Raw genomic sequence first — 26634 nt, forward strand, 5'->3', positions numbered from 1 at the left:
GATAACATTATTGCTGTATAATGCTTGAACGTGACGCCAAACAACCAGGTAAATGCAAAAGTAAAACAGAAACATGCAAAATAATTGAAATGGAAACAAGATGCGCAGAAAAACGACTGCAATGGCATTCAGGTTAAAAAAGGAGCTAAGGTCACAATTCAATTTAGATTCCTCTAAGTAGTAATATCTTGTGAATTACTTATTACGTAATTCAAGCGGTTGCCAATAAAATCGTGCAAGGGTTTTCTAAAGAAGCACATTTGCAGAAAAATTTCCGTATCGAAAGTTTATTGTCTAAGGGATTTTGGTTGTAACAGGATCTAACATAGGTTACGTGTTGTACTGTATACCGTGCTAAAAAATGACGACTTACTGATATTAACCGACAGTCGTTTCTCAAGTGTTGGAGAATAAGTGAAGTAGGTTGTGTATTGAAACACGTTGGAAGATCGAATGATACAGACCAGGGGTAATAAAAAGGCAAAAAATTGCTGGTTATGTTAGAATGTACTTTAGAGTTAGGAATCAATATTGACATTGGGTCGTCGTCCAAGCCACGTTGGAAAGATGAACGGAGGTCTGCATGTTAATTTTAATACGGGGCCCTTGAATTGTATTTGTAGTGTTCTGATATTTCCAGTCTACACTATCCTCAAGCTTGACCGCGTCATATAATTATCTTTGCCCACATTCATACAACTGTGCTTATTGGCTTGTTTCCACTCTATTTAAACTGAAATATCCTTATACTCTGCTTGATGTGTACTCAGTAGCCTGTTGTATGTGTACACATCTTTAGGAAGTTGAATTACAGAATATCATAACCCAGTAATAAAATCATATATCCAAGCTACGGAGTAAAGGTATCTGGTGCATATTACTAAGCCATTGTACATGCATATGGCGTTTTTGCTCCGTGAGCTCTCTAGACTAGTGGAAACACGCGTTGTGAGGTAATTTGCAGCATCTCGGAAGCTGTTATCCAATTGGTTGGCTGAATCTTACCGTTATCATTGAATTATACACAATAGACTCCTTAAGTTCTTGTGAATATCAATTTCGACCAATCAGATATAACCTTCCCAGCCAGCTGCACATTAGCAGGGCATTGTAAGAGACGTTTAAGCAAGTCAGCTTGAGCTGGGAAAGTGTCTTCAAAAGTTGGCTTTTGATTACTACGCCGAATAAACAATGCCTTTAATCGATTTCCTGTCATGTATTCTTAATACTAGGTCAAATATTCATCCTTTCAATGAAAAAAAAGGCTTGAATGAGAAAATTTCACACTCATAATAAGGAATTGCTGTTTAATAAATTAATCACCCCGGTTTATAAAATCTTAATGAGGAAAACAAAGGAAAATTTTCCCAATATTTAATTATTGGTTGCATCAAGTAATGACCTATGGTTTTTGTAATCGTAATGATCAGATAGATCTTAGATATTGTCTGATATAAGATATAATCTGATCATTACGATATTCTGTGCATCTTGCCGGTGACAGCACTCATTGTTAGAGACGTTTAGAGCAAGTCGGCTTGAGCTCGGAAATTTCGTCAAATGTCGGGCTTTGATGACTACGCTGAGAAAACTTTATGCCTTCAATCGATTTCCTGTTATGTGTTTCTAAATACTAGTTCAAATATTGAGCCTTTCATTAAGAACACTTGAAAGAGAAAATTCCACACTCATTATAACGAATTGTTGTTAATCACCCCGGTTTGGAACAATTTTTTATGTGGAATACAAAGGGAAAATTTCCCAATATTTAATTATTGATTGCATTAAGTAATGGCCTATGGCTTTTTATTTGTTCTGTATGGCATTATTCGGAAATAATAGCGGGAGAGACACATTTTACAAAATTCAACCGTCGAGTTAAGTGCAAGGAGTATTTAACGGAGTCAAAACTCAATCGCTCACAGGTTGACGTTTTTGCGAGAACTAACAAGATGAATTGCCGATGTCTCCTCTATATTGGTTTGCTAGGTACACTTGGTCCGTTTGTTTGCAGCGTTGCCATAGGTGAGACATTTATTTAAATAGCTGTGTACTTGGTCTTGTGAAATTGGACGAAACTGTGAGCACTTGTTGGGTTTTGAGCTGTCGTGTTACATTCAGTTATATTGCAGTTTTTACTTCAAACCTGCGACAGCGGAAAGGGAAGCGTTTTCGTCCGAGGAATTACTGGTACACAAATATTACTTACACAATAATAATGCAGCCTTCAAGGGACATAATGGACAACGGGAAACAGTCAAGGACATGTACGAGGTGAAGCTGAGTACATCATGGAGTACAAAGTTTACTCGACGAGTCCAGTATAGGCCGGGAGGGGTATATCATTGCTGTCAGTTTATAATTTGTAGATGATTAAAATATCTGGGCCACAATCCTTAGCAATCGGATACATTATCAGTAAAAATTAGAGGGGACAACGTAGTAATATTCACTGTTATCGACAAAGCTGTATCATAATTGCATATAAAGCATTGATTCTCCCAAATATGTAAAACATCTTTTCACAAACTTCAGGGTTTTAATGACGAAATTTTCTGCTGAAACTGTTGTTATTTATAGAAATATCGCTCATACGCTTCGCGAAAGCTGATACCTCAACAAATACGGTGGTTTCGAACGGGTTAGAACCCACAACGTACGTTACCCAGTCACTTAGCGGAGAAGCCACAGACAAGACCGCTCTGCCAAATCGCCAATCTCAAAAAGATCGGTTTACCGAGCTAAGTTGTTTAATCTATATACCTGTCGCAAAGTTGAAGCATGTCATAAACAAAAGATATTTCATATATAACAACTATTATTTATGATTTTTCCAGAAGTAGATTAGCGTGAATATAACTTTCCCTTTTCCATACAACTCTGTCTGTTGTGGTGCGATTTTACAGGTAATGTGAAGAATGAAGAACCTCGGTATTGCAATGAAGCGATTGCCAAATTAGATTCTCTGATGGCGAAGCATAACTTAACCGAAGGTGAATTTGTGGGTATACGGTATGAATGCGAGGAGGATGGAAGCTTCAAACCGACGCAGTGCAACCACTACGGCATCTGTGTGTGTGTTAACGCCTTTGGAAACGTGATATCTCGAACGATCACTCCTCCGAATCGAAAACCACCAGATTGTGAAGGTTTGCTTTTTTGGTATTTGTAATGAACAAACCTAATGAAAGCGAACATGTAATCGATAAGTAACCTCAAATATATTTATAGCACTAATATAGCTGGAAAATCTTGTTTATTTAAAAGATTTTAGGTTGATCGTAAGCGCTAAGTATTTAATAAAAATGCAATTTCCTAAAGAATGTGCCTTATAGGATTGTCAACTGACAATACTTCCGTTGCATTTCTTATGCATGATCATAACAATGCAACATCCTTCTAAAGCTACGTAAATTTTGTGGTTGATTGCTCTATGTCACCTAAATATCGTATCAGGTATTTCTGTCACAGTTATTATTATACATTTATGCCCCTATGCTAAGGATTTCTCACTTTAAACAAAATATATTGATGTAGTAAAAGTATTACTTTGTCCACAACTTAGCTCTAAAAGCTGGCCATTGCCCATTGGGTAATATTTCTGCCTCCTGTGACCTGACCTGTACTAGTGACGCCGATTGTCCATCGAACTTGAAGTGCTGTGACACTCAATGTGGAAAGACATGTATTAAACCAAAACAAGGTAGGTGTCTACATGACTTGTCTCTTTCCAAACGTACCGAAATTCACTGTCTCAATATCGGTAATTGGCATCCATTACAGCCTTGAGCAAATAAACATTTCTACTTTAGAACGATCAATGATGTAACTGTTGCCGATTGGTCAATATCGGCTTGATAATGAAAAATTTACTGATGGCTGAAGGGTTTTGCTCTAGGGTCTATGCTAAAGGTTTTGTCATAGTTTGGAAAATGCCGCCCTCAACGACATAGTTAGCTCACCATGGGATGGCAGGACAATCTATCGTTGGACCTAACATTGACATCCAAACTTAAGATAAGAAAGCCACAGTGTGGGTCTATAAAGTAAAAGGTCAGCGCTAGCTGTCATTGGAATTACCTTCCTTATGCGAAAACTGTTCAGAGGTCTCAAGTACCATCAGATATTATGACACTGTCGATATTTTTGGCTTGTAATCCATAGTGTTGACTGCAATACCGTTCAGATCGGATGTTGTTGTTGTTATTTCAGAATGTTATCGTAACGAGTTTGCTTGCACAGATGGATTGACGTGTCTCCATGACAACCTTATCTGCGATGGCATACGAGATTGCCCGGATGGTGATGACGAAATAAAGTGTTGTAAGTCAGTATGAAGATATCCCAAGTAAAAACATTTCTTTCTGTGTCTTCGTTTTGCTATCCCAAAATATGAAGCTCCAAAACCGATTGAAACAATTCTTAGCATATAATTGAGATAAATTTTAAATGCAAACAGACATATATTTCATACCTCCATCTCTATGATGACACTTTAATTAGCCGAGGTATAAATACTGGGATATGGTTCAGCTGTAAAGGTAATTTAATATATTTTTCGACTTTGTAATTTTTCAGTCAGTCTTCTCGTAAAACTTAGGTACACTGCAAGGAAATTTGCTAGTCTTTGACATGTATCTTAATGTTGACTGACATGTCTATGACTGTATACATTTTCTTTAATTCTCTGCCAAAGAAAATGAAAAAATTAAAATTAATGCTGATATTAAAACACATCAGCTATAAGTTGTTTGCCTTTTCAATTACTCTGTTAAGTGTCAATTAAAATTAAAGCTTTTTACATGATAACTTAATATCTTATATTAGCTCGACATATTTTGGTTTCCAAATATATCACGTGACAATAAGGATGAAGACACTTAGTCAAATTGAGTCAGGTAGAAAACGTTATAGCCTAAAAAAACAACATATCTAGGTGCAGGTTATAAGCGCACAGAACAGATTTTCGTACTGTTTCCATTGAACGTTTTCATGCATTGCGACATGTTTACGTTCTTCGCCACATTTTAGTCGGCTCTCAATCAGAAATGAATAGCTTCCGTTGTGATAAATCCTTGGTAGAGAAAATACCGAAAGTTATACAATTATACAATTATGCATTTAAATTGCTCAGACGGATTGATGACACACATACCTCATTTGATAAGGAAAATTGCATGAATAGGGGCGAACTTTGAGTCTATGATATAGGTCTACAATTTAAAGACACTCTTAATTCTTATTTTTTAAAGTAGCATGCTTTCTTATCTTTCCGGTACATGACGAACTTAAAATTAAAGAAATTTTTGGGTTGGAAGAATAATATTTTATATTATACAGGGTATTCCCTTGCATATGAGTGTATGTTTTTGACAAATAAGACACATTTTCACTTTATCAAACACGTCTTGATTTTATCAGCAAAGCATCGTTTTGATTGCCCATTTGGAAGGAAGATCCAGATGTGGTATGTATGTGATGGTTTCGCACACTGTATAGACGGAAGTGATGAGATTGACTGTGACGGCGGAGAAATCTCGTGTAAGTAGTTTAAATCCACTAATGTATATTTCATTTCATTGGAATAAATATCTATTTTGAAACAAAAAGTAAACATATTTTTATTATGATATTTATTGTGCATTAGATAGGTTTTTGACATTTGAGATGCAACCAACAGTATAACATGCAAATTGTTCTTTCAGTTTTATGTAATACATCTGCGGATGGCAAAGGTATTCCTGCCCACCAGGTGTGTGATGGCAATGCCGACTGTCTGGATGGCTCTGATGAGGATGGTTGCTGTAAGTAGGAAAGAAAGTGAAACATTAAATTATAGAAACTATTCATGTAATATTAGCTCCTGCAAAGTGCGGTACAGAAATAGGAGTGATTCTAAGCTTAGTCGACTTGTGGCAGTTCTGCTTTGATGAAAGTGTCTAATATGTTTCAGACAGAGTTTTGAAGGTTACCAAAAGGGGTATTGTAGCCCTTACAATGTTTGAGTTTTCTCAATCCTTGTTCAGACACTTGTCGTTTGCAAAACATTCGAATTTCAGAGTCAAGTATTTCAATTTTGATACTAATTTCGTCTGTTGGATTGCACCTTTGATCTGTAATTTAAGCCTGTGAAGAGAATCGTTGGAAACATTTATGTCCCGATGGCACATGTATAAGTAGTTATTCTGTCTGTGATGGCTACAACGACTGTGGAGATTGGTCTGATGAAATATGCGGTAAGATTATCGAGCAACAACTTAGTGTAAACACCCGATTATTATAATGAATTTCAAAATAGCTTGGAATATCAACGTACTTGGATGATTAGAAAAATGTTTCTGGCGACAGAAAATAACGCCAACTGTATTCATAACAAACATTCACCTTTGAAAGACTTTGCAACATTTAAACCAATACGACGTACACTGGTCTCACTCACAGAACACGTTGAGTGTAGGAAACACCAATCGTTGTACCGACCCGTACACACTGTGCCGAGAAAAGACCTATTGTTAGCGTTCTATGCAATTTCATCGAAAGGATATGTTATAAATGCAGTGTAAGAATGTCCAAGCAGTCAGTGTACGGGTGATTTTTTTCAATGTGAGTGAGTGTGACAACACTGACGATGTTGACTATGGCACAGTGAATGTCGGATTGGGTTAAATTGTTGCAAAACCCATCGAATGAGAATGTTTTGATGAATGTGGCGTTATTTCGTTTATCTTCCGAGGCGTTTTGTTCATCACCGAAGCAAGCTGAAATTCCAAGGTATTTTGAAATTTACTGTGAGATGAATTCGCATACCTATTTGGGAGTTGCGATGATGGAAATGACATATCTAAAATCCACCACCTTATACAAATTTACAGAACATTAATTGGTTCTGTCGTAACATGTATTTAAATTATTTGAACAAAGAATGAAATACAAATCGTGAGCACAGATGTTTAAGCCTTTTTTTTGCTTTCCAATTTAATTCTCGTTAAAAACAAAAGTATGGTTGCACAACTACTATATGGTCAAACGTTCCGGTGATGCTTAACCTATCTACATAATATCGCAGAATCATGATGCGTATTAAACTAAATGTGGACTACCAATAAAACTTCTAAATTTTGAATTTTAGCACTCGTGACGTGTGACAACGGAGTGTTGGTACCAGAGAGGGACATTTGCAATGACGTAGATGATTGCGGTGATAATTCGGATGAAACAAATTGCCGTAAGTAATTACCTAGTGGTGTACGTTTGCTAAATTGGTGCATTATGTTTATTTGCGCATATGCCACGACTACTAGAGAACTGCTTTTTTCATTGTATAAGGTTCCTGGAGTACACGGTTTGGTCTGCCGGCGCTTACATAGCACTCACATCTATTTCGGTGTGTTTTGTTGTAGCAACGCATACGTAGACTAACACTGCTCTAGTGTTGGCATTGCTATGTGAATGATTGAAAATAATAGTTATTAAAACGAGGTGTCCAGGTGAGAATTTGGAAATGTAACTATTTGAATAATGTAAATATGAACGAATATCACGAAGCAACTTGTATATCAAAATATTTTGCCCAATCTTTTATTATTTCTTCCAGTAAAACAACAAAAGCGGACAAAGGCAATCAATACACCTATGTTGCTTGTTTTTAGTTTTTGTTGTCCCATAGGGAAAATATTAAAGCACACTTGCGATCTTTTTTTGTTTTTGCGAGATACTTAAAAAATTCGAAAGTCAAACACAATATTAATTGATTTGAAAAAAGCGCAGGTTGAATGGTTGTCATTTTTGCATTTATTTGGAAGTCCATTATCCAAAAATCTGTAAAACAAAAAATCTTCACTCCTGTCAGTGGAATACAGTAAAATACCATTGTTAACAGGAGAATTGTTGCAGGCCCTGAAAACGTGAGTCTGAGAGTATTTTACATCTCATCTCTATGCGCCGGCGTAATCAAACTTGTGAAATTTGATAATGTAGAGTTCTGGTCAAATCGGTAAAATGTTTTGATTTGTGCGGCCTTACCTGTCGCCATGAATGTGAGTAAATAGCAATACAACTTGCAGACGACTAATTAGACTAAGTGTATAAAGATATCTTGCCTGGCCCAATTCGCTATCAATATCGTTTTTGCGTAGGACTCTCAACATAATATGTTATACTTCAAAATAATCAATGCTAATTAAGTTAGTCAAACATTGCATGAAATTTCTTTGTCTTAAAGTTATACTGTCACCTGTTCCAATTTTGCCACAGTTACCATGGAAAGAGAAAATCTAACTAATCACAGATTTTAAGCGGGTTGCCACTTTTTAAAAACATATGGGAATTTTGAATACCAAGGAACGCTCCTATGACCATATATGGGCATATTTAGATTACAGTATACCTTTAAGTCTTGGTCACATTCTATTATAACCTTGTTACAAGGTCTATTATAAAAGTTGAATTCTACACTCACTTGAAGTACTTCAAAGCACTTTTCTGGTGCTTAGATCCGATTTTGGTTCTATCGCAATACATATCCTGTAGTTTGAGCACTGCATACATCTGTCGCAGATACCCATTGGCAGTATGTACTGCAATCACCTCAATTTCTTTTTGCTTGCTTCTTTCATAAAAAACTATTCTACGTCCCTTTCATACACACATTTAAGAACAGGGATCCCTTGCACCCTGGTTTCGTCATTATGTAAAAATCTACCCACGCATTCTCTGTATATAACAACGTCACCCAAGCACATGTGTTTTTAACATCTTCCGAATTTCCCTTCGTCTATTTAGCCAAATGTGGTAGTGATTTAATTATCAAGTGTGATAACGGCGAGTGCAAAGATATCAACAGCTTCTGCGATGGACGCTATGATTGCGAGGATAAAAGTGACGAAGAAAATTGTCGTAAGTAAATATCACAATTTCTCTCCTACTCGACACGTTTCAATCCTCCTGAAGGTAGTCAAAGAAATCATTATGACCTGACGAATATTTTCCCTACACCCTTTGTACGTTCAGTCTGCCTTTGTCGCATGATAAAAGTCCAGATGCCATCGCTCACTTGGCTGTGGTGACATGCTGCACCAAACCTCGACATGTATAATACTCGGTTTCCGAGTAGTCAGGTTGGGAAAAGTTAAGGAGAAGTGATATTTTGATGAATCGTTTAAATTGCATTTCTAGAGGTTGTTGAGCGATGTGAGCGTTTGACAGTGTATGATAACAGTTTAAGTAGAAGAGAAGTATATTTATGTTCGTTAAATGTCTTATTTTTGAAATAACGTATCTTGGGGTTGGCGACATACAAAACTTTCAAGGGACTTAAAGAATAGGGGTGCATGGCAGTGTGATACGTTCAACACGTAATTATGTCTTACTTGGAAAGAAGCCTACGGAAAAGCAAGAAAATGCCACAAAAAAATCTGAAAAGTTGACAACATATGCATACGGTAAAATGCTAAAAAATGATATGGTCTTGTACCTGTTTCAATATCACAATAGCAATCTTGTATTGTTTTATTTTTATATATCTGTTTCACAGTCCGCGCTATTCGATAGTCAAAGCAATGTAGCAAATGCCTTTTCAGCTTTCCTTGTTTTACAAATATTTTGCAAGACGTGCGTTTGTCCACGTGTGTGCTTTCCTGCTCATCCACGGTGCTGAAGTTAGTATGCACGTGACAGGATGATCAAGGACATTTACATACGACGACCTAAGGTAATTCATGCGTAGTTCGTCACGTGCTGGAGGTCATACATGTCGACTGGAGAAAATCGTACGAACGTCTATAGACAAACATTAAGCCTTTCTGTAAAGAGAAGGAAGTTACTTTTATGTATCCTTGAAGCCGTGTATAGTCACTATTTGGCGGGCCTATTGGGTTCTTGTGGATATACAAAAGAACGAAAATGACCAACTTTGTCCCTTAACATGAAAAGGTACAGTAATTTACAGATTTACCGATTGTATTTACCGATTAGATTTTGATGTAATTATAATATCAACAATGGAATCTTCCTGTGGCTTATTTCCTTGTTTTTCAGCATGTGGGCCAACGACACACAGATGTGGAGACGGACTTTGCATTCGAAAAAGTAGTCTTTGTGATGGTTACGAACACTGTGCTGACGGCTCCGATGAAAGCAACTGTGGTGCGTTCAACATCTAAAACAAATAGTGCTTGCAAGTGCTCTTACAAGTTAGAATTTGTAGAGGAGTAATGTACGTCTTTCACCGACCTTAAATGTGATCATGTAATTATTTTGAGTATAGTCATCATATGCTTCCATAAATTCCACTACGTCGAATCTTAAAAGAAAGCTTGCAATAAAACCCTTGAATACAAACATTGCCTACAATGTATTTTCCTTTCCAGAATGTAACCCGCCAAAGCACGAATGCGGTGATGGCACCTGCATCCAAGAATGGACCGTTTGTAGTGGTTTTGAAGAGTGTACAGACGGCTCCGATGAACTAAACTGCGGTTTGTTTTATCAGTAAAACATTTGTGCTTAGCTGTGCACTTGTATGTGCATATTAACGTATGTATGAATATGCGAACACATGTGTTTGTATGTTATTGGAAATGTTGACTTTGAATCTTTCTCTGATTGAAAGAGTTGGCTGTGTAACTATAAAGGTATATTGAGAGTAGAAAGGCTGGTGTTCCTCTGAGTGTTCATTGACAAATCGTCTTTCCTCATTTTGTAGTTTGTGACAAGGATTACCAATTCACGTGTAAGAATGGCAGGTGTGTTTCAAAACTTGCAGTTTGTGATATATTCGACGACTGTGGCGATAATAGTGATGAAGAAGAATGTGGTAAGAGCACAATCTGTGCTGGAGGTCAAGAGGTCATCTCGTACGCTGGTCCTCTTTTGCCCCAGACAGTCCTCCATGCAACACTGCCATTTCGGCAATTAGACCTCATTCGAGCTTAACAATTTGTGGCCTGCATGATGTATTTTACAGTCACAGTTTTTCATCAAATGGTCACCCATTTTGAGACCTATTTCACCCACAAAGATATGCGTAGGGTATTCCTTATTTTTACCAGTGTTGTAGCTGGCCGGGGCACCGCATCGCTACCAGTGATGTTGGGCCTTAGCCAGCATTTACAGCGCTTGCCGGATAAATCTCAGTCAATTATTACCTCATTGACAACCTCTTATTTCAGTAGTAGTAAATTTTAAACGTTTTAAGGTAGTACGTGCCTCTAGATTAAAAGAGGTAAAATCTTTGACCAAACTTTCAACAGAATTGTAAACCAGTCTAAGAACAAGCGAAGAATAAACATCAGCGGTCACCGTAAAAATTTTGGTACCGGAGAAACCAAATAACCTAACTTTCAATGATATTTAACATTCAAACTCGCCTGATTGTAAAGTTTACCCTGCATTAATATAATACTTGAAAATTATATTTTGCTGTTTCATTTTCAGGCCATTTTGATTGCAACGATGGACAGTATGTCTACAGTTATTCCCGTTGTGATGGTATTCCAGATTGTATGGATTCTAGTGATGAAAGAGACTGTCGTAAGTTTTTTGCTGTTTTTTCGATCTTAAATGCGCTGACTACAAATTGTTTCATATTGTGAACGAGAATATAAACAAATATTGATCGATCTGCGGAAACCCTGAACGATTCGTTACCATGGCACTTGTTTAAGTCGTTTTCTTTGACAATTGTATACGTCAAGGAGAAAATTCAATCGAGTTTACAATTTTAAGTCCGTGTGCTTGAAATTCTGTAACACGCATCTTTGGCAAATGCTTGATAGGCAACAATGAGAATCCATCAAATTTTACTAAGTTAATTGTTACATACGTCAGTTCATACATCAACATTTAAGCAACATGTAAAGTACCCTATTGGTAGACTATAGCCGCTCAGTTGATATGTTTGCCTGGATAACACTACTTGTTTATATGCCATATGGTACTTAATCGACAGCAAGTACCTTAAATAGTTTCTTCATTTATATTGAACTTAGAAGAAGCAATAGAAAGCTATACAATAAATGTAGCCACTGGTTAAATTTAACTTATTTATTAACATACGGACATAATCTATATGTTTTATTGTTTTGCCAGGAAATGCCAATCTTTCACTTTGAAACTAATTATGAAACATTGGGAAAACAATGTTGCATGACTTGTTTCGTGTTCGAGAATTGTTACAGCTGTTGACTTATATCATTTGCAATGTCAGCTATTTTTTCAGTTGTCTTTATATGTTCGACTTTCTTCAGCATGTCGGTCCTATGAATTCAAATGTGGGGACGGCACTTGCATTAGCAATTGGAAGCGCTGCAATGGTCACAACGATTGTGTTGACAGTTCGGATGAAGCACTCGATTTGTGCGGTACGTACGCTCGCTGAATAGCAAATGAAAATTAAGCCTTGGACATGAACAAAATAATGTCTGTTCGACTTGCAAACATTTCTTGTTTGTATCGTTTAATGGTGATAGTAGTTTATTAAAGATAAAGTATATAGCTAAAGAGTTATTGATACATATTACTAAATCAATAAAAATGCGTTAAATAAGCCTAAATTGGAAATTAATATACTCTTATTGGCAACTTCTAAGTCTTTCACGTTCGTCTTATGCCACACCTGAGTGACACGTTATGTCAAACCGTTCGTAACCTTTAAATTTCTTCATCCGTAGAGCCTTTCACTTGTGCAGATGGAGTCACAGTACCACAGTGGTCAAAATGTAATGGTTATTTTGACTGCCAAGACCATTCCGATGAAAAATTATGCGGTGAGTATTACAGCCTTTAAAACAGTTTGTACAATTTATTAATTTGATTATTTAATGCTAGAATGATATTCTTACGGGAGTTGTTTTGCTCATACAAATGATACTGCATTCAGAGAGTACCGCTATCCATAGGCAGTTGTATTTCTAACATAAAATTCAGTTGGCACATAACACATTGTCTTAGTTAATAGGTACTGCGGTATCTTCCATATAGCCTTAACGGCTAAAGAAATGCTCTACAGTAAATGTATATTTTTGACGAAAAATCTCAGACGCAGAGGGTTGAAGATAATGTGAAAAGATTTGTTCAGGTCACCTGTGGGAGCTTATGTGTCTCTGTACAAAATTAATGAAGAGGTATCGTTAGGCAAGGGGAAGATTTTACACCTACCATAAAAGAACTGTGAGTTCGAGATTCGTATAAGCCAAAAATGGCTTACTCACTTTCAAGGATGGTGAAATCGAGACTTGAGCCTACCTTTGAGTAGTTAAGAAAAACACATTCATTCTCAATGCTTCGTCGAGTTAAAGTGGCACTCCCACTTGGTAACATTTTTAAAGCACATTTTTTAATGCCAACGGTCGATATTTGACGTGGCGACTGCGCGCGGATCACGAGATATCGATAAAAACATGTCCTCAAAAAAGTAAAAGTTTGAATTCCGGTGGCCCACCTAAATTCAGCTTCCGAACATCGAACGTTCGGCACTGGGGCCATTGTCATCTAAGCTATGGAGTACGAGTCTACGCTAACGCTGCTGTACGCCACAGTACCACTCGCGTCGGTGATCGGTCATGCTCCCTGGGGGAAAGCCGAGTCTTACTGACTCTGAGAAAAAACTGAAAACAAAGTTTGATTCCACCAGAATTCACATAGGTGACTAGCACAGTTACGTGCGGTTGATACATAGCGGCCGCCGAGTGGTATGCGGCGTACTGTGTGGCACACGACAAAATGTAGTCATCAGAGGCGGCTAATATTTTAACGTAAAAACTGATATCTATGTGGTATTGGTTAAAAATATAATAGAACTGACTGAGAATAATGAAAACGACAAAAACTAAGGAGAAATTTAAAAAAACTTACCTGAAGTGAAGGCATAATGCTGTATATAAAGTCTTCGCAGTGGAAGGTAAAATTGCGTCGTTCGAACTTATTATGGACTCCCTAGAATATCGTCAATCAGCACAAAAACAAACCTTCGGGGGATTTCGGGTCACAATCAGAAACGATCGTAAAACTTCGGGATGTGAAAAATACGCTCGGGAAATGACATGTTTTTATCGATATCTCGCGATCCGCGCGCAGTCACCACGTCAAATATCGACCGTTGGCATTAAAAAATGTGTTTTTAAAATGTTACCAAGTGGGAGTGCCTCGTTAAGGGAAGAGTGAACCTCATCATGTAGTTGTTGTGGCGACGTCTATGTGCTTGATTAATACAAAGAAACAACTGAAGCAAACAATGAAAGCAAACACCTTGGAGTTCACATACTTGTGTTTCTACTTCATGTTCAGGTTTCGTTCAAAACGGAATATTAAACGAACTCTTGCTGTAGGTGTTTTGTGTGTATTTGCCAGATACATCAAAAACTAAGTATGATTATATATCGGTATAATCGTAATGGTATTCATCAAAACTGTTGGCAAATTTATTCGACAGCGAATATGATAACGATTTTATTTGAAAATATCAATTGCATTTGCCATTTCTAATCTTATGCATAGAGTGTACCGATGATCAATTCAAGTGTACAAATGGTCTGTGTACTTCCAAGTATAACAAATGTGATGGGTATAACGATTGCGGCGATTTCAGTGACGAGAAAGAATGTGGTAAGCACTTCTAAGATATTTTTCATCGTCTATCACACAAACATATTTCATGTAAGTATTTAATCTCACACTATTGTACAAAGGGGACAAACTAAACTTTACGGGGGTGGTGCATCACCAAGTCTTTCCATAAGTACTTTACAAATGATTCATGAGTGTACAGTACGCTCTGTTTGTAGCATTGCTCGACTTTTTCTTCGTTCGCGTTGTGATTCATATTATGATTCTTCTATACAGGAACTCTCCAGATGAAAATCAAAATGACAGTTTTATGTTTATCAGGAAGTACAAATTGTCATATTAGCATTCGCAAGATCTGTAAAGATACAGCTGTAGCTTATAAATTCTGAGCTTACTAGCATATATTATTATACGTCCTTCAGTTTGAAAGAATGATTTTTATACACATTCGTTGAATTTGGTAGCTTCCTGGGACATAGACATCATATCAAAATTGCAATCGATTCATGTAGACTATACTAGATATTTGAATATTAACAATGTAGGATAAATTCTTTCGGATAACCAACATGTCTGTTCCACTCCTGACTTATTTTATCATTGTACTGTACATAATACGTAAATGGAATGTACTGTTCAGTGAAGCGAGTACATTGATCATCATAAGGCATTTGAAATGTGTATTTGAGCAGTTTTAACTAGAAAACGTTAGGAATTACCTATGAAGTGTATCCAATGTAAAATTTCCATTATAAATACCAACAATATATCATAAACGCCTTATGGACTTAATGCTCCATATGCCAAACCCTGTTCTCATTCCAGTTAAAGCAACACTATTTATACATCACTGCAATTCAATCATATGAGGTATTTAGTCTTTGTAAAATTTTTGCCCAGGCGTTGAGCATTAGACGTACTTATGTCTGCAGTATTTTCGACTTTCCAAGGACTTTAAAACACATAATGTGTGCATAATGCTTTGAAAAAGGGGTTATCATGGTCGTATGGCTGCCAGGGAACCAGCATTTAATAAGGAGAAATGGAAAAAAGTCGCCCAGGAATATCGAAATTGCCGTCTTCGGTAACAATTTGTACGTCTTATTTTAATGTCGGCAGTCACACTTGGCAAAATAGTTGATATACAGCAATATATACACATATACTGATTCTGTACACGTGTCAAATACGTTAAGTATACACGTACTACTAAAACTCAAAACTACAATGTACACTTGGTGTGCAAAGATCTTCATTACGTATACTCACGATGTGCATAGATATACGCTACGCATATCAACGTCTTGGAATGTTCCCTGTACAAAGATATACGTTGCGTATGCAATTAATATTGTGTTCCGTATACGTAAATACACGTAAATATACTAAACTATGTCAAGCATTTTGTCCAGTCATTTTCGTCGAAGATAATTGATTGTCCCATGGCACTACCATACGAATCCTACGTACATTTCACGAACGTTTCCTTGTACGCGCTCACAGTATGTATTGTTGTACAAGTGGCAAATATAAGCATCATTGTACATGCTCGCAGACACATCTCTTAGTTTAGATCGAAACCAACAATACAGACGGTCGTACTTGTACAACTTTTCCGTAAACATAATTCGCATTTATCGGGCTCGGGATATATTCGCACAAGTGCAAGGTCAAGTATAGATCATTGGTACTAAAGTAACAAATATGTTACAAGATTCTACAAAACGAAAGTGCCTCTTTAAAAAACGAAAAAAGGTTATTCTTTTTTGTCCCTACCAGAGTGTTCCGAGTACCAGTTCAGATGTGACAACGGACTATGTAAAAGTAAGGGTTTAAAGTGTGACTTGTATGATGACTGTGGCGATAACAGTGATGAGGTTGGCTGTGGTAAGTTGAATGTTAATTCGCATTAGAATTTAGTCTATCCATTTTCAACGTAATGTAAGCTTATATCACACATTTAAATTTTTTCCAATCAAAATCACTGAACGTTTTTAAAGAAATTGTGCTGTCAAGCTAGACACTCATACTGCTAACTTTGTGACAGCATGTCTTCGTCTTTCGTAGAGAATGTTAACGAGAAGTTCTTGCCCGCCGTTCTGATTACTGTATAGGGGTCCACTTTAGTTATTTAGGGAAATGACCAATATGCAATCTGTTCAACGCCTAAGGCCTTCACTTCTTGCCTTTCGTATACCAGCATTTGTAAACTTAGTCCAGATTAAATAAAGTCATAAAAATGGATATACTATGATCATATAAGATGATCTTATCATGCATGATATCCACGTGTACTCTTAGATGAGATGACATGATTGCTTTCTCTGTCATTGTATGCAAATAGACAAAGGATGCATATATAATGTACGTCAAGTAAGACACGGTCACTCTACAATAAGTTTTGACCGTGTTAAAGAATATGACAACAATATGGAAACGAATAAGCATATTTGCTTCGAGGTTTAAGAAATAAATGTTTTCCTTAGAGACTTAGGGTTTCTAATCTTCTGTATGTTAGTTTATGTTCTGTATGAACACTATGGAAACAACATCTTCAACTATTGTGTTATTACCTACAATGTCCGTCGAAACGTTTTATTACTACATCTTAGACAAGGATATTTTCAAAAGCCTAATATTAGAATGTTGCACCACATTGACAAGCAGAATCCCAACTTGCACATAGGTAACGTTATATGATAACCTTATGTACAACAATAAAGTTGAATGGAATTTATTGGTTTATTGTGGCTTGCTATTGACAGTGCCCTTCGTGTGTGCTAACGGACAAGAGGTCGCTCCAATGTCAAAGTGCAACGGATACTTCGATTGTGAAGATCGATCTGATGAAATACCATGTGGTAAGACAATGGTATAACTTTATACACAGTGCACTCTTCTCTTGATTGGTTGACGAAATTTCTAATTTATGAAAGACATATACCAACTCTTTCTTCTTGCATTTTATATGTCCTTTTCGATTAAAGAAAATTATCTCATGTTATACTTCCGTGTTGAATATGCTGTGCAGTGTTATAGGTAAGGGATGCAAGCTTCCGAACTTCACACAGCATATATCAAACAAAATTGCGAAGAAATAACCTTAACTTTGATATGGATATTATAGATGTTAGGATTCACTGACAACAATGCAAAGTTATTGTAAAATGCTTTAAATCACAACACAAATGCTTTAAATTAACAAATAAACAATTGTATTTTGCAAACATTGAACGCTCTTTGTGCCCGTAGTTATTGTCATCAGTCAGTAAATCTGCAGGCAATAAAAGAATCAATAACAAAATATCTTATCTAATGCTAACATAATGGTAGTCAAAGGGTTAATGTGAAAAAGAGGTGCGATCGAAATCATTATCAGCATTGTGTATAATTTTCAAATTTCCATATCTCTCTCACCTTTGTCTACTTACCCAGTGTGTTCAGAAGATCAATTCAAGTGTGATAATGGATTATGTACCGACAGTTACAATACATGTGACGGATATGACCATTGCGGCGACAATAGTGATGAACAGAATTGTAGTGAGTATTGTACAGATTTCGTATAATTGTTAGTCAAGTTTCTTCAAGAAAAGTTACTGCAGTTTAATTAGTGCGAAGATCGTCAGGTCATTTTACATTGCAATATTCGCAATTACTGGTGCCTGTACACACTGATGGAGCTGTAAGCTATAATAATAATTTATGTAAAGCATAAAAGCGCAAAAATTCAACGATGAAAATAAAACCTTCCCCTGGATGCTTTTATCGCCGATGATAATGGTCTCCTCCTCCTCCCATCACCACCACCATCATCATCATCATCATCATCATCATCATCATCATCATCATTTATCATCATCATCAACATCATCATCATCATCAGCAGCAGCACAAGCATTATCGAATTTGCTTCTTTTTTTCCACGATTACTGCATTAATATGGCTTAAAACGTATTGCAAAAGTAATTTTTCCAACCGAACAGACAGTCGTGCTTTTTTACAGGCCTTCAATTTAAATTGTTGTCGTACATTATTACCTGGTAATTCAAAGAATAAGAATTTTCCCAAAATTTCAATGAAACGGGCGTGATAATTTGACCTATTTTGGAGTCGTTGAAATTATTGCAGTATTCATCAAAAACGGTGAGCTTTCTCCTTCGTACTTTGTTAGCGCCAGGTGCATTAAAATCGTGTTCGAGCGAGTCACAGATGTTTTTTCCTTGAATTTACATTTTAGCTATCCATACGTGCGATGATGGCCAAACCATCTTTATTCGGCCTCACAAAAATGGTAAACTAAAGTGTGATTTTGAAAGTGACTGTGACGACAAAAGCGATGAAGCAGGCTGTGGTAAGTTGTCATTTAAATGGAGATTTCAAAGCACAGTAACCTTAAGGATTATATAATGATGTCATCTTTGTAGAGGCAATAAGCCTGTGGTGACTACAGGACAAAATGCTTTATATACGTTCAGTGTATGTATATGAAACACAATATCAATTGTATACGTAACATGTCTTTGTATATGGAACATTTTAATACGTTGATATGCGTAGCGTACATATATGCAGATCAAGAGTAAACGTAATGCAGATCTTTTGCACATCAAGTGTACACTGTACTGTGACACATGTACAGAATCAGTATATAGTAGTAGTAGTAGTAGTAGTAGTAGTAGTAGTAGTAGTAGTAGTTTTTCAAATATCTTTATTTCACATAGGTCCCTACATACTAAAACTGTAAAAAGAAATTTTCACATTTCAAGGAACCAAAGGAAATATAAGATACAAATAAAAGAAAATCACTATAAAGTGCTGGTCGGCATTGAACAGAACACGTCATGAATGACAACAGTAAATGTCAGCAAGAAAGACATATCTTAAACCTATCACATAATATTTCAAAGATGACACAACCTGGCGATGCACAAAAGCAGGGTAGTATCTTAAATGTGAAAATTGAGTTGACCATCATGTGTGTCACAAAGAATATCATCAAAAGCCCAAGTAATATTAAAAGAATGTAAATTTTCATTGAGACGATGATACTCAAATTCAAGTCTCAATCTGGTGAAAATCTTGCTTTTAAATATGTCTAAAGGATCAACAGGACCCTGATTTCTAAGTACATTTCTTCTTGCTAAATGGATACACAACTTAGCCATTGTAGAAAGGTAAACAAAGAGAGACATTGCACGTCTATGAATAAATACAGAGTTTTTAACAGGAGGATTAATGAAAAACCATGCAATGTTTACAGCTTGTCCAGGTAAAACTAAACGAGATGTTATAGTGGAAATAACACCTAGAAGCGGTTGAATGTTTGGACACTCCAGGAAAGTATGTAAAAGTGAATCAATATCATTACAGAGAGAACAGTTGGCATCTGAACGAAAACCAGCACGGAACAAAAAAGAACTAGTTTGATAGGCTCCGTGCATAATGCGCCATTGTAAATCCCCTTCTTTCTTTATGATGGGATCACAATAACATGAAGCAAAGTTGGGTTTGATGGAATGTGGAATACTCAAAATGTCCCTCCAGATGGTGTCTAATCTGTCTGGTAAACATGCATAATGATGAACCATTATCAAGTACTTGTAAATTGCACCTTTCTCTATTTTACACAGAAAATAATTGTGCTCTGTAGAATGTTGCAGCTGAAAAGAATACACAGTATCTGGCGCATTGTTTGGATTGTTGTTACAAAAATGATTTTCAATGACGGATTTCAAACGAATAGGAATAGCCTTGTAAACACATTGTAAGGACATAGAAATAATACGCTGTGAATGAATCGCAACTCTATCACACAAATCTGAAGAAGTTAACCAACGATTTTCCACAGTATTGAAAAGATCACCTATAGTTGTAACTTGAGCATTGACAAAGGCTGGTACAGTAAAAGGAGACTTATGAACGGGATGCACAATGAGTGGGTTTTGAAAAAGAGGCTCTTTAAGAATGTCAGGAACACTCAGTGGAATTCCTTTACGAATTTTGTCAACAGAATTCCAACAATGTAACAAATCACGATGAAAAGCAGGAATAGCAGCATTACAAAAATCAATGTCAGTCGTGAGAAGTAACTGTTTGTCATAATTGAGACCACCAACTCTTCTAAAATAAAAATCTGTGAAATAATACGACGGATGATGAACATCCTGATACAAATACTTTTGAATGTAACTGAGACGTAAAGAAATACAACGAGTTTTAAGATGAATAAGGCCTTGGCCACCTTGAATGAGAGGTAAATACAGTGTTTCTGAAGGAATCCAATGACGTCCTTGCCAGAAAAATCTCAGAAAAAGGGTTTGAAGGTAAGAAAAAGTTTGAACATCGGGAGTTGTACAAGTCAATCTGTGAAGTAATTTTGATGCAATGAGCTGATTAATGACTAAAACACGACCTCTGTAAGACATGCCAGGTGCAAAAGACGACCAAAATTTCACCTTGTTTTCAGTGATGTTCACTAATTCAGACCAATTTTTCTGACAATAATTATTTGAGTTACCAACATACACACCGAGCAGTTTTAACCCTGTTGAGTTCCATTTGATATTTAATGGCGTGTCAGTACGATTTCGCCAACTACCAGCCCAGAGACCTTCAGATTTCTAGAGGTTAACTTTTGCATTAGACGCATTTTCATATAACTTAAGAGTGGACTTTAAGTTACTAAAATCTTCATCTCTAGTAATAAAAGCTTCAACATCGTCAGCATACGCAGAAAGGCATGTAGGACTAGGAGCTTCTGGTATAATCAATCCCCTTATGTTACTGCTATTCCTAATTTTATCTAAAAATGGTTCTAAGGCAAGCACATAAAGTTGACCAGAAAGAGAGCAACCTTGACGAATCCCACGATTAATTGAAATTGGAGAGGTAATGGAACTATTTATCTTTAAAACTGACTGAATATCTGTGTAGAGAGTTTTAATGTAATTAATAAAGCGGGGGCCAAAACCAAAAGAACACAAAGTTTTAAAAGGTAATCATGACTGACACGGTCAAAAGCCTTTTCCTGGTCTAGAGCAACAATACCCAGAGGTGAGTTTGTATCATTGGCATAGAAAATACTATCTTGCAATAAATTCACATTATCAAATATGTGACGATTTGGAATAGAGCAGGACTGATCAACATGAATTATTTTTGAAAGAACATTACGTAAACGAATTGAGAGAGCTTTCGTGACAATTTATAGTCGCTACATAACAAGCTAATGGGTCTCCAGTTCTTGACTAAAGTGTTGTCTCCAGCTTTCGGGTGAAGACTTAGCACTGCTCTCCGACAAGAAATAGGAAGCTGATCATTACGGAAACATTCAATGAAAACTTTATGAAGGTCTTGACCAATAATAGACCAGAATGTTTTGTAAAATTCATTGGGCAAACCATCCATACCTGGAGTACGGTCAGTTGAAAGTTGCTTAACAGCAAAAGTAAGTTCATCAAGAGTAATTTCACCATCAAGGTAATCACGATCTTCCTCGTTCAATTGCACTAAATTGTCGAGAATTGCAGACTGGGCGTCAACGTCAACATGTTCAGCAGAATAAAGATCCTTGTAGAAAATGTAAAAAATGTCACGAATTTCATCGGGATTTTCCGTTATTGATCCGTCAGCACGTTTCATGTGTATAATTGGCTTTGACCTTCCCCTTTCTCGTTCAAGTGCAAAAAAGAAGCTGTTCGAAACATCACTGTGAGTAAGTAATTGATGACGAGATCGTACTGCTGCACCTCTGCTCTCCAGGTCTACCAACTGAGCCAGAGAACTTTTCTTTTGTTGGTATTCATCCAAGAGACTTTTATCTTCGTGTAAACTTTTCTCAAGTTCTCGAATTTCCTTTTCCAATCGCAATTTATCCCATTTCAGATTGTACTGGTTTGAAGCACAATACTGCTGAGTTAAAAGTTTGATTTTCCATTTTCCAATCTCCACCATGTCCACAAATCACAATATTTATTCTGTTGCTGTCTCCAGTTTAACCAAAAATGCGTAATGATATCTTTATAGAGTTCATGCTTCAAGATGCTTGTATTGAGACACCATATTGGGTTGCGGTGTTTGACTTCTTTCTGTGTCACCCTTAACTTTACCAATGAATGATCAGAAAACGTGAGCGCAGAATGATGAATTGAAGCCACTGTGATGCGTGATTTCATCCACTTGTTGATGTAAATCCTGTCAAGACGAGCCTTTTTGTCATTTCTGTGCCAGGTGTAATTACGGCTGTCCCCATGATAGTGACGCCAACTGTCAACAAGCCTGTACTTGTGAATTAAATTAGTAAAATAGCGAACTGCACACATGTCAGACTCCTTACAATTGATTCTGTCCAATTCTTCATTCAGAGTACAATTAAAGTCTCCACCAAGGATAATTACACTGTCAACATCTAAGCTTGAAAGTAAATCATTCAGCTTGGTAAAACACCACAACCGTTCATTGGAGGTAGTATGTCCATACACATTAATAATGTTGACTAGGCTGCCATCAACGTTTGCTTGCACGTGCAGTAAATGTCCAGGAATTGGTTCTGATGTGCGAATGATATCAATTGTAGAGGAGGGCGAAAACAATATTGCAACACCTGCACTGTTTGCTGAACCATGTGACAAAATGCAACGTCCTCTCCAAATCAAAGGCCATACTTTTTCGTCACTGGGAATACTGTGAGTTTCTTGTAAAAGGTAACAAGAAGCCGGGTTGGTATGCTTGAGAAAATCAAAAACTTGAAAGCGTTTCATCGAGTCTCGACACCCACGAACATTCAGCGTTACACAGGACAGAGCCATGCATGTAAACAGGAATGAGAGATGCTTCCACATAACGAAAATGAATTAAAGTGAAGACTCAATCGCAGTTGACCTACCAGTAGTTCTGATATAGTCCTTGATTTTACGTACCAGTTTGTAGATGCGAGCTCTCGTTGCGCTGTTCACAGGCTGTGAAGAGCGATATCCCAGCAACATTTTCGCAAGCTCTTTCAAATTTGGATGAAAGTCAAAACAATCCTGAATAAACTTCTTTGAGTGCTTTGTATTTTCCAAGAAATCTGCAATCGATTGAGTCGATAGATCATGGAAAAACGAAGAATCTGAAATGTCCGACAGCACAGATTCAGTGTCATCAGTCTCTCTTTGCGATGAATCTTTCAGACTGTCTTCTGTTGACTGGCTTGCAATGCCTTGAGTAGAAAGCGGTGAGAATGAGATGCTCTGAGAAACATCTGCAGACATATCTATGTTCATCGATGCATTGGTCTTTTCTGCAACGTCTTGAGAATCCGGAACGAAATCAGAAAGTCCGGAAAGAACAAGAGAAGGAGTGCAAGCCGGAGAAGAAACTGAGGATTCCGAAGCTTGCGTAAAACACAGGTCCGGAGAAGGGGGGAAAGGCGATGGAGGGGTTCGTACCCTCTCATCATCAGTAACAACATCATCTACCTTTGAAATTCCATTGTTGTTCGTTCCGTCAGTGTTCAAGACAGTTTCTGGATCAACTTTTGAAGACGGTTCACGTTGAACAATGTCATTTTCGTTATTACAAACCATACTTTCTTGTTCTTCATTACCATGGTCATCACTGGGCTGTTGCGAGCTATTGTGAGTATCGATAACGTTTACACCAGAAATGTCCGCGACGTTGTGACCATCAATATTGTCATCCATCGTTGTGTTTTCATTTTCACGTTGTTGAACAACTTTGTCCTGATTGGAGACAGTCGACGAATCACCACAGATTGGTTCCATCGGACGTTGAGCAGAATCATCGTTGTTGGTCGGAATTTTGACACCTCTTTCAATTTGACCGTTGTTAATTACAGTGATATTGTCTTTTTCTTGCAATGTAGCAGATGGTTCGTTTTGGGGTGATTGTTGACAGTCACGCTGAACATGTCCCTTTTGACCGCACTTGAAACATTTCATTTCTTCCGTTGAAAGATAAATTCTGTACCTTTTACCTTCGTACTCTACAGTCAAAGGTCCTTCCCATGTACCGTGAAAGTCAGCATCAATCAGTACCAGAGCTTGTCTTCGGAAAGATCTTACATGCTTTAAATGTTCGCTCTTGCATCCGAGAGGAATCGTTTTGATTTTACTGACAAGTTTACCAAATGTAAGAAGTTCGGTTTCAATAACATGATTCGGAATAAAAGGTGGAACGCCAGACACTATGACTTTTGTCGCTGGTTTTACAACAGGTCAACTTGAATTGAGTAACCGTTCAGTTCGAAACCATTGACACACACGTTTTCCACCCAAGTAACGGAATTGAAATAAACGATAACTGAACCGTAAACTCTGGAAGCAGCGATGATATTCTGTGGACCAGTAATCGTTGAAATAGCTTGTAGATACTTTTCGACAGAGACTCCTTCCATGGATTCACACTTCACACCATGTTTCCTCGTGAGGCCGGCAAACGTAGCTAAGCGTCCATTGTCAATGAATGGCGCGGCCATCTTGGCCTAGGAAAACAGCACACGGAAACCACTGAGGGAATCCGTAAAAATCTCTTCAATCGAGAGTTCAAACACACAAAAAACTTGACAGCAGCAGTCCACAACCGGAGCAAAATCAGATGAAACACCGATGTAAGTCCGGAAAACACTGAAGGACTCCAGTAGTAGTAGTAGTAGTTTTTATTATAACACCAAGCCGCGACGGGCTTACTATTCACTTCAAGATAAACTGCATACAGTAGGCTTACTTCATATGCTTATTTTCGGCACTGTTTAATGAAGATATATTTAATTCGAAAGATCCATATAATAAATCACCCATTTCTTTTCTTCTTCACGGATTACTAATGTAGTCATAGAAATAGCCTTGGTAATCACCAATGAACTTTGTTTTGCATAACCAAGTTACTAAATATAACTTTCATATTGCTTTGTGTTGAAGATTGCCGAGCATACCAATTCAAATGCCCTGAAGGCGTCTGTCGGGATAGGGATTCCCGCTGTGATGGTTATGACGATTGCGGAGACAACTGGGATGAAAGTGGCTGCCCCGAGGATAAAAGGTCCCCACATTTGGACGTCAGAGAAAATAAAACTTTCTAAAGTGTTACTTACAATGCTGATGTATTCAAATTTTGGGGGCATTGCCACTTCCTTAGTTTGTCATTCGTGTTCACTTTTCTTGTGAGTCCCAAAAGATGAAACTGTATTTAAGTTGAAGAAACGAAAATAACAAGTCAATTGAAGAGCAATATTTAGACCTCTTCACACCAAAGTTCCAATACTTTACATTATTTGAAAATATAAGCAAATTATTTTCTTGATGTAACTTTTTAAATGTGTTTTGACTTTGCCAGTGAAGTGTATGACTAATGTAAACTGTAACAATAATTTTTGCCTACAACACGAAATTTGGTCGTATTGAGTGTTATGTCCGTATTTTGACGACTTGCGCAGAAACTAGTCAAAATGTTGACACATCACTCGAACAGTAAGCAAATCGATCAAACTTCGCGTAAGAACCCATTTACTATATGTAGTAATGGCAACCGTACCATTGGTTTAGATCATTCCGCCGTTTGAAAATTGCAATTCACGGGAAGGGTTGTGAGTCACTCCCAGAGCTAAAAATTTAAACATTAAGATGTCAACATATGTTTTATATTTTGATATTTTGAAGGACGTTTATATTTAAGTTGAGATGTAAAACATGGGACGAAGGGTATATAGTTGTCTTTTTACGGTGTTCTGAAAAATGACCTAAATCCTAAATGGAAGTTTTAAGGCCCGCTAAAAATCGTGTCAAGTCGAGTTCGCACCAGTATCAAGATTTTGCTCGATCACAGGACTAACTTACGTCATCTACGGATGTAATGTGGATATACATGTAGTAGCCATGCCAGTGAGTTTATCTTTAAGAATTAGACATATCCTTAGGTGTCCTATACACCTAATTATTGATTTGCTTTGAAGCATTGGCGGTAGACGAACTAGACATATTGTGTAAATCGAGGTGTTGCCAACACTGTCGAGAGCAATTAACAGGTAAGCGATAACATCAGTCAATCATAAAAACAAATTAACTCTGCAAA

At 37.1% G+C, this 26634-nt stretch overlaps 1 protein-coding gene across 1 annotated transcript; it reads left to right on the forward strand.

Annotated features, from left to right (window-relative positions):
- Positions 1 to 1877: 1877 nt before the first annotated feature.
- LOC139119695 (sortilin-related receptor-like) lies at positions 1878 to 26524 on the forward strand. Its single transcript, XM_070683553.1, has 21 exons — positions 1878 to 2025; positions 2907 to 3149; positions 3566 to 3703; positions 4213 to 4323; positions 5422 to 5541; positions 5706 to 5804; positions 6126 to 6236; positions 7130 to 7225; positions 8782 to 8895; positions 10036 to 10143; positions 10368 to 10475; positions 10703 to 10813; positions 11434 to 11529; positions 12246 to 12359; positions 12669 to 12764; positions 14494 to 14601; positions 16342 to 16449; positions 17328 to 17423; positions 17998 to 18105; positions 18803 to 18916; positions 25485 to 26524. Exons 1-21 carry the CDS (start codon positions 1953 to 1955, stop codon positions 25643 to 25645), a joined length of 2433 nt encoding a protein of 810 aa, XP_070539654.1. The 5' UTR covers positions 1878 to 1952; the 3' UTR covers positions 25646 to 26524.
- Positions 26525 to 26634: the final 110 nt, after the last annotated feature.

Source organism: Ptychodera flava, chromosome 2 (assembly GCF_041260155.1).
Source record: "Ptychodera flava strain L36383 chromosome 2, AS_Pfla_20210202, whole genome shotgun sequence".
Classification (NCBI taxonomy): domain Eukaryota; kingdom Metazoa; phylum Hemichordata; class Enteropneusta; family Ptychoderidae; genus Ptychodera; species Ptychodera flava.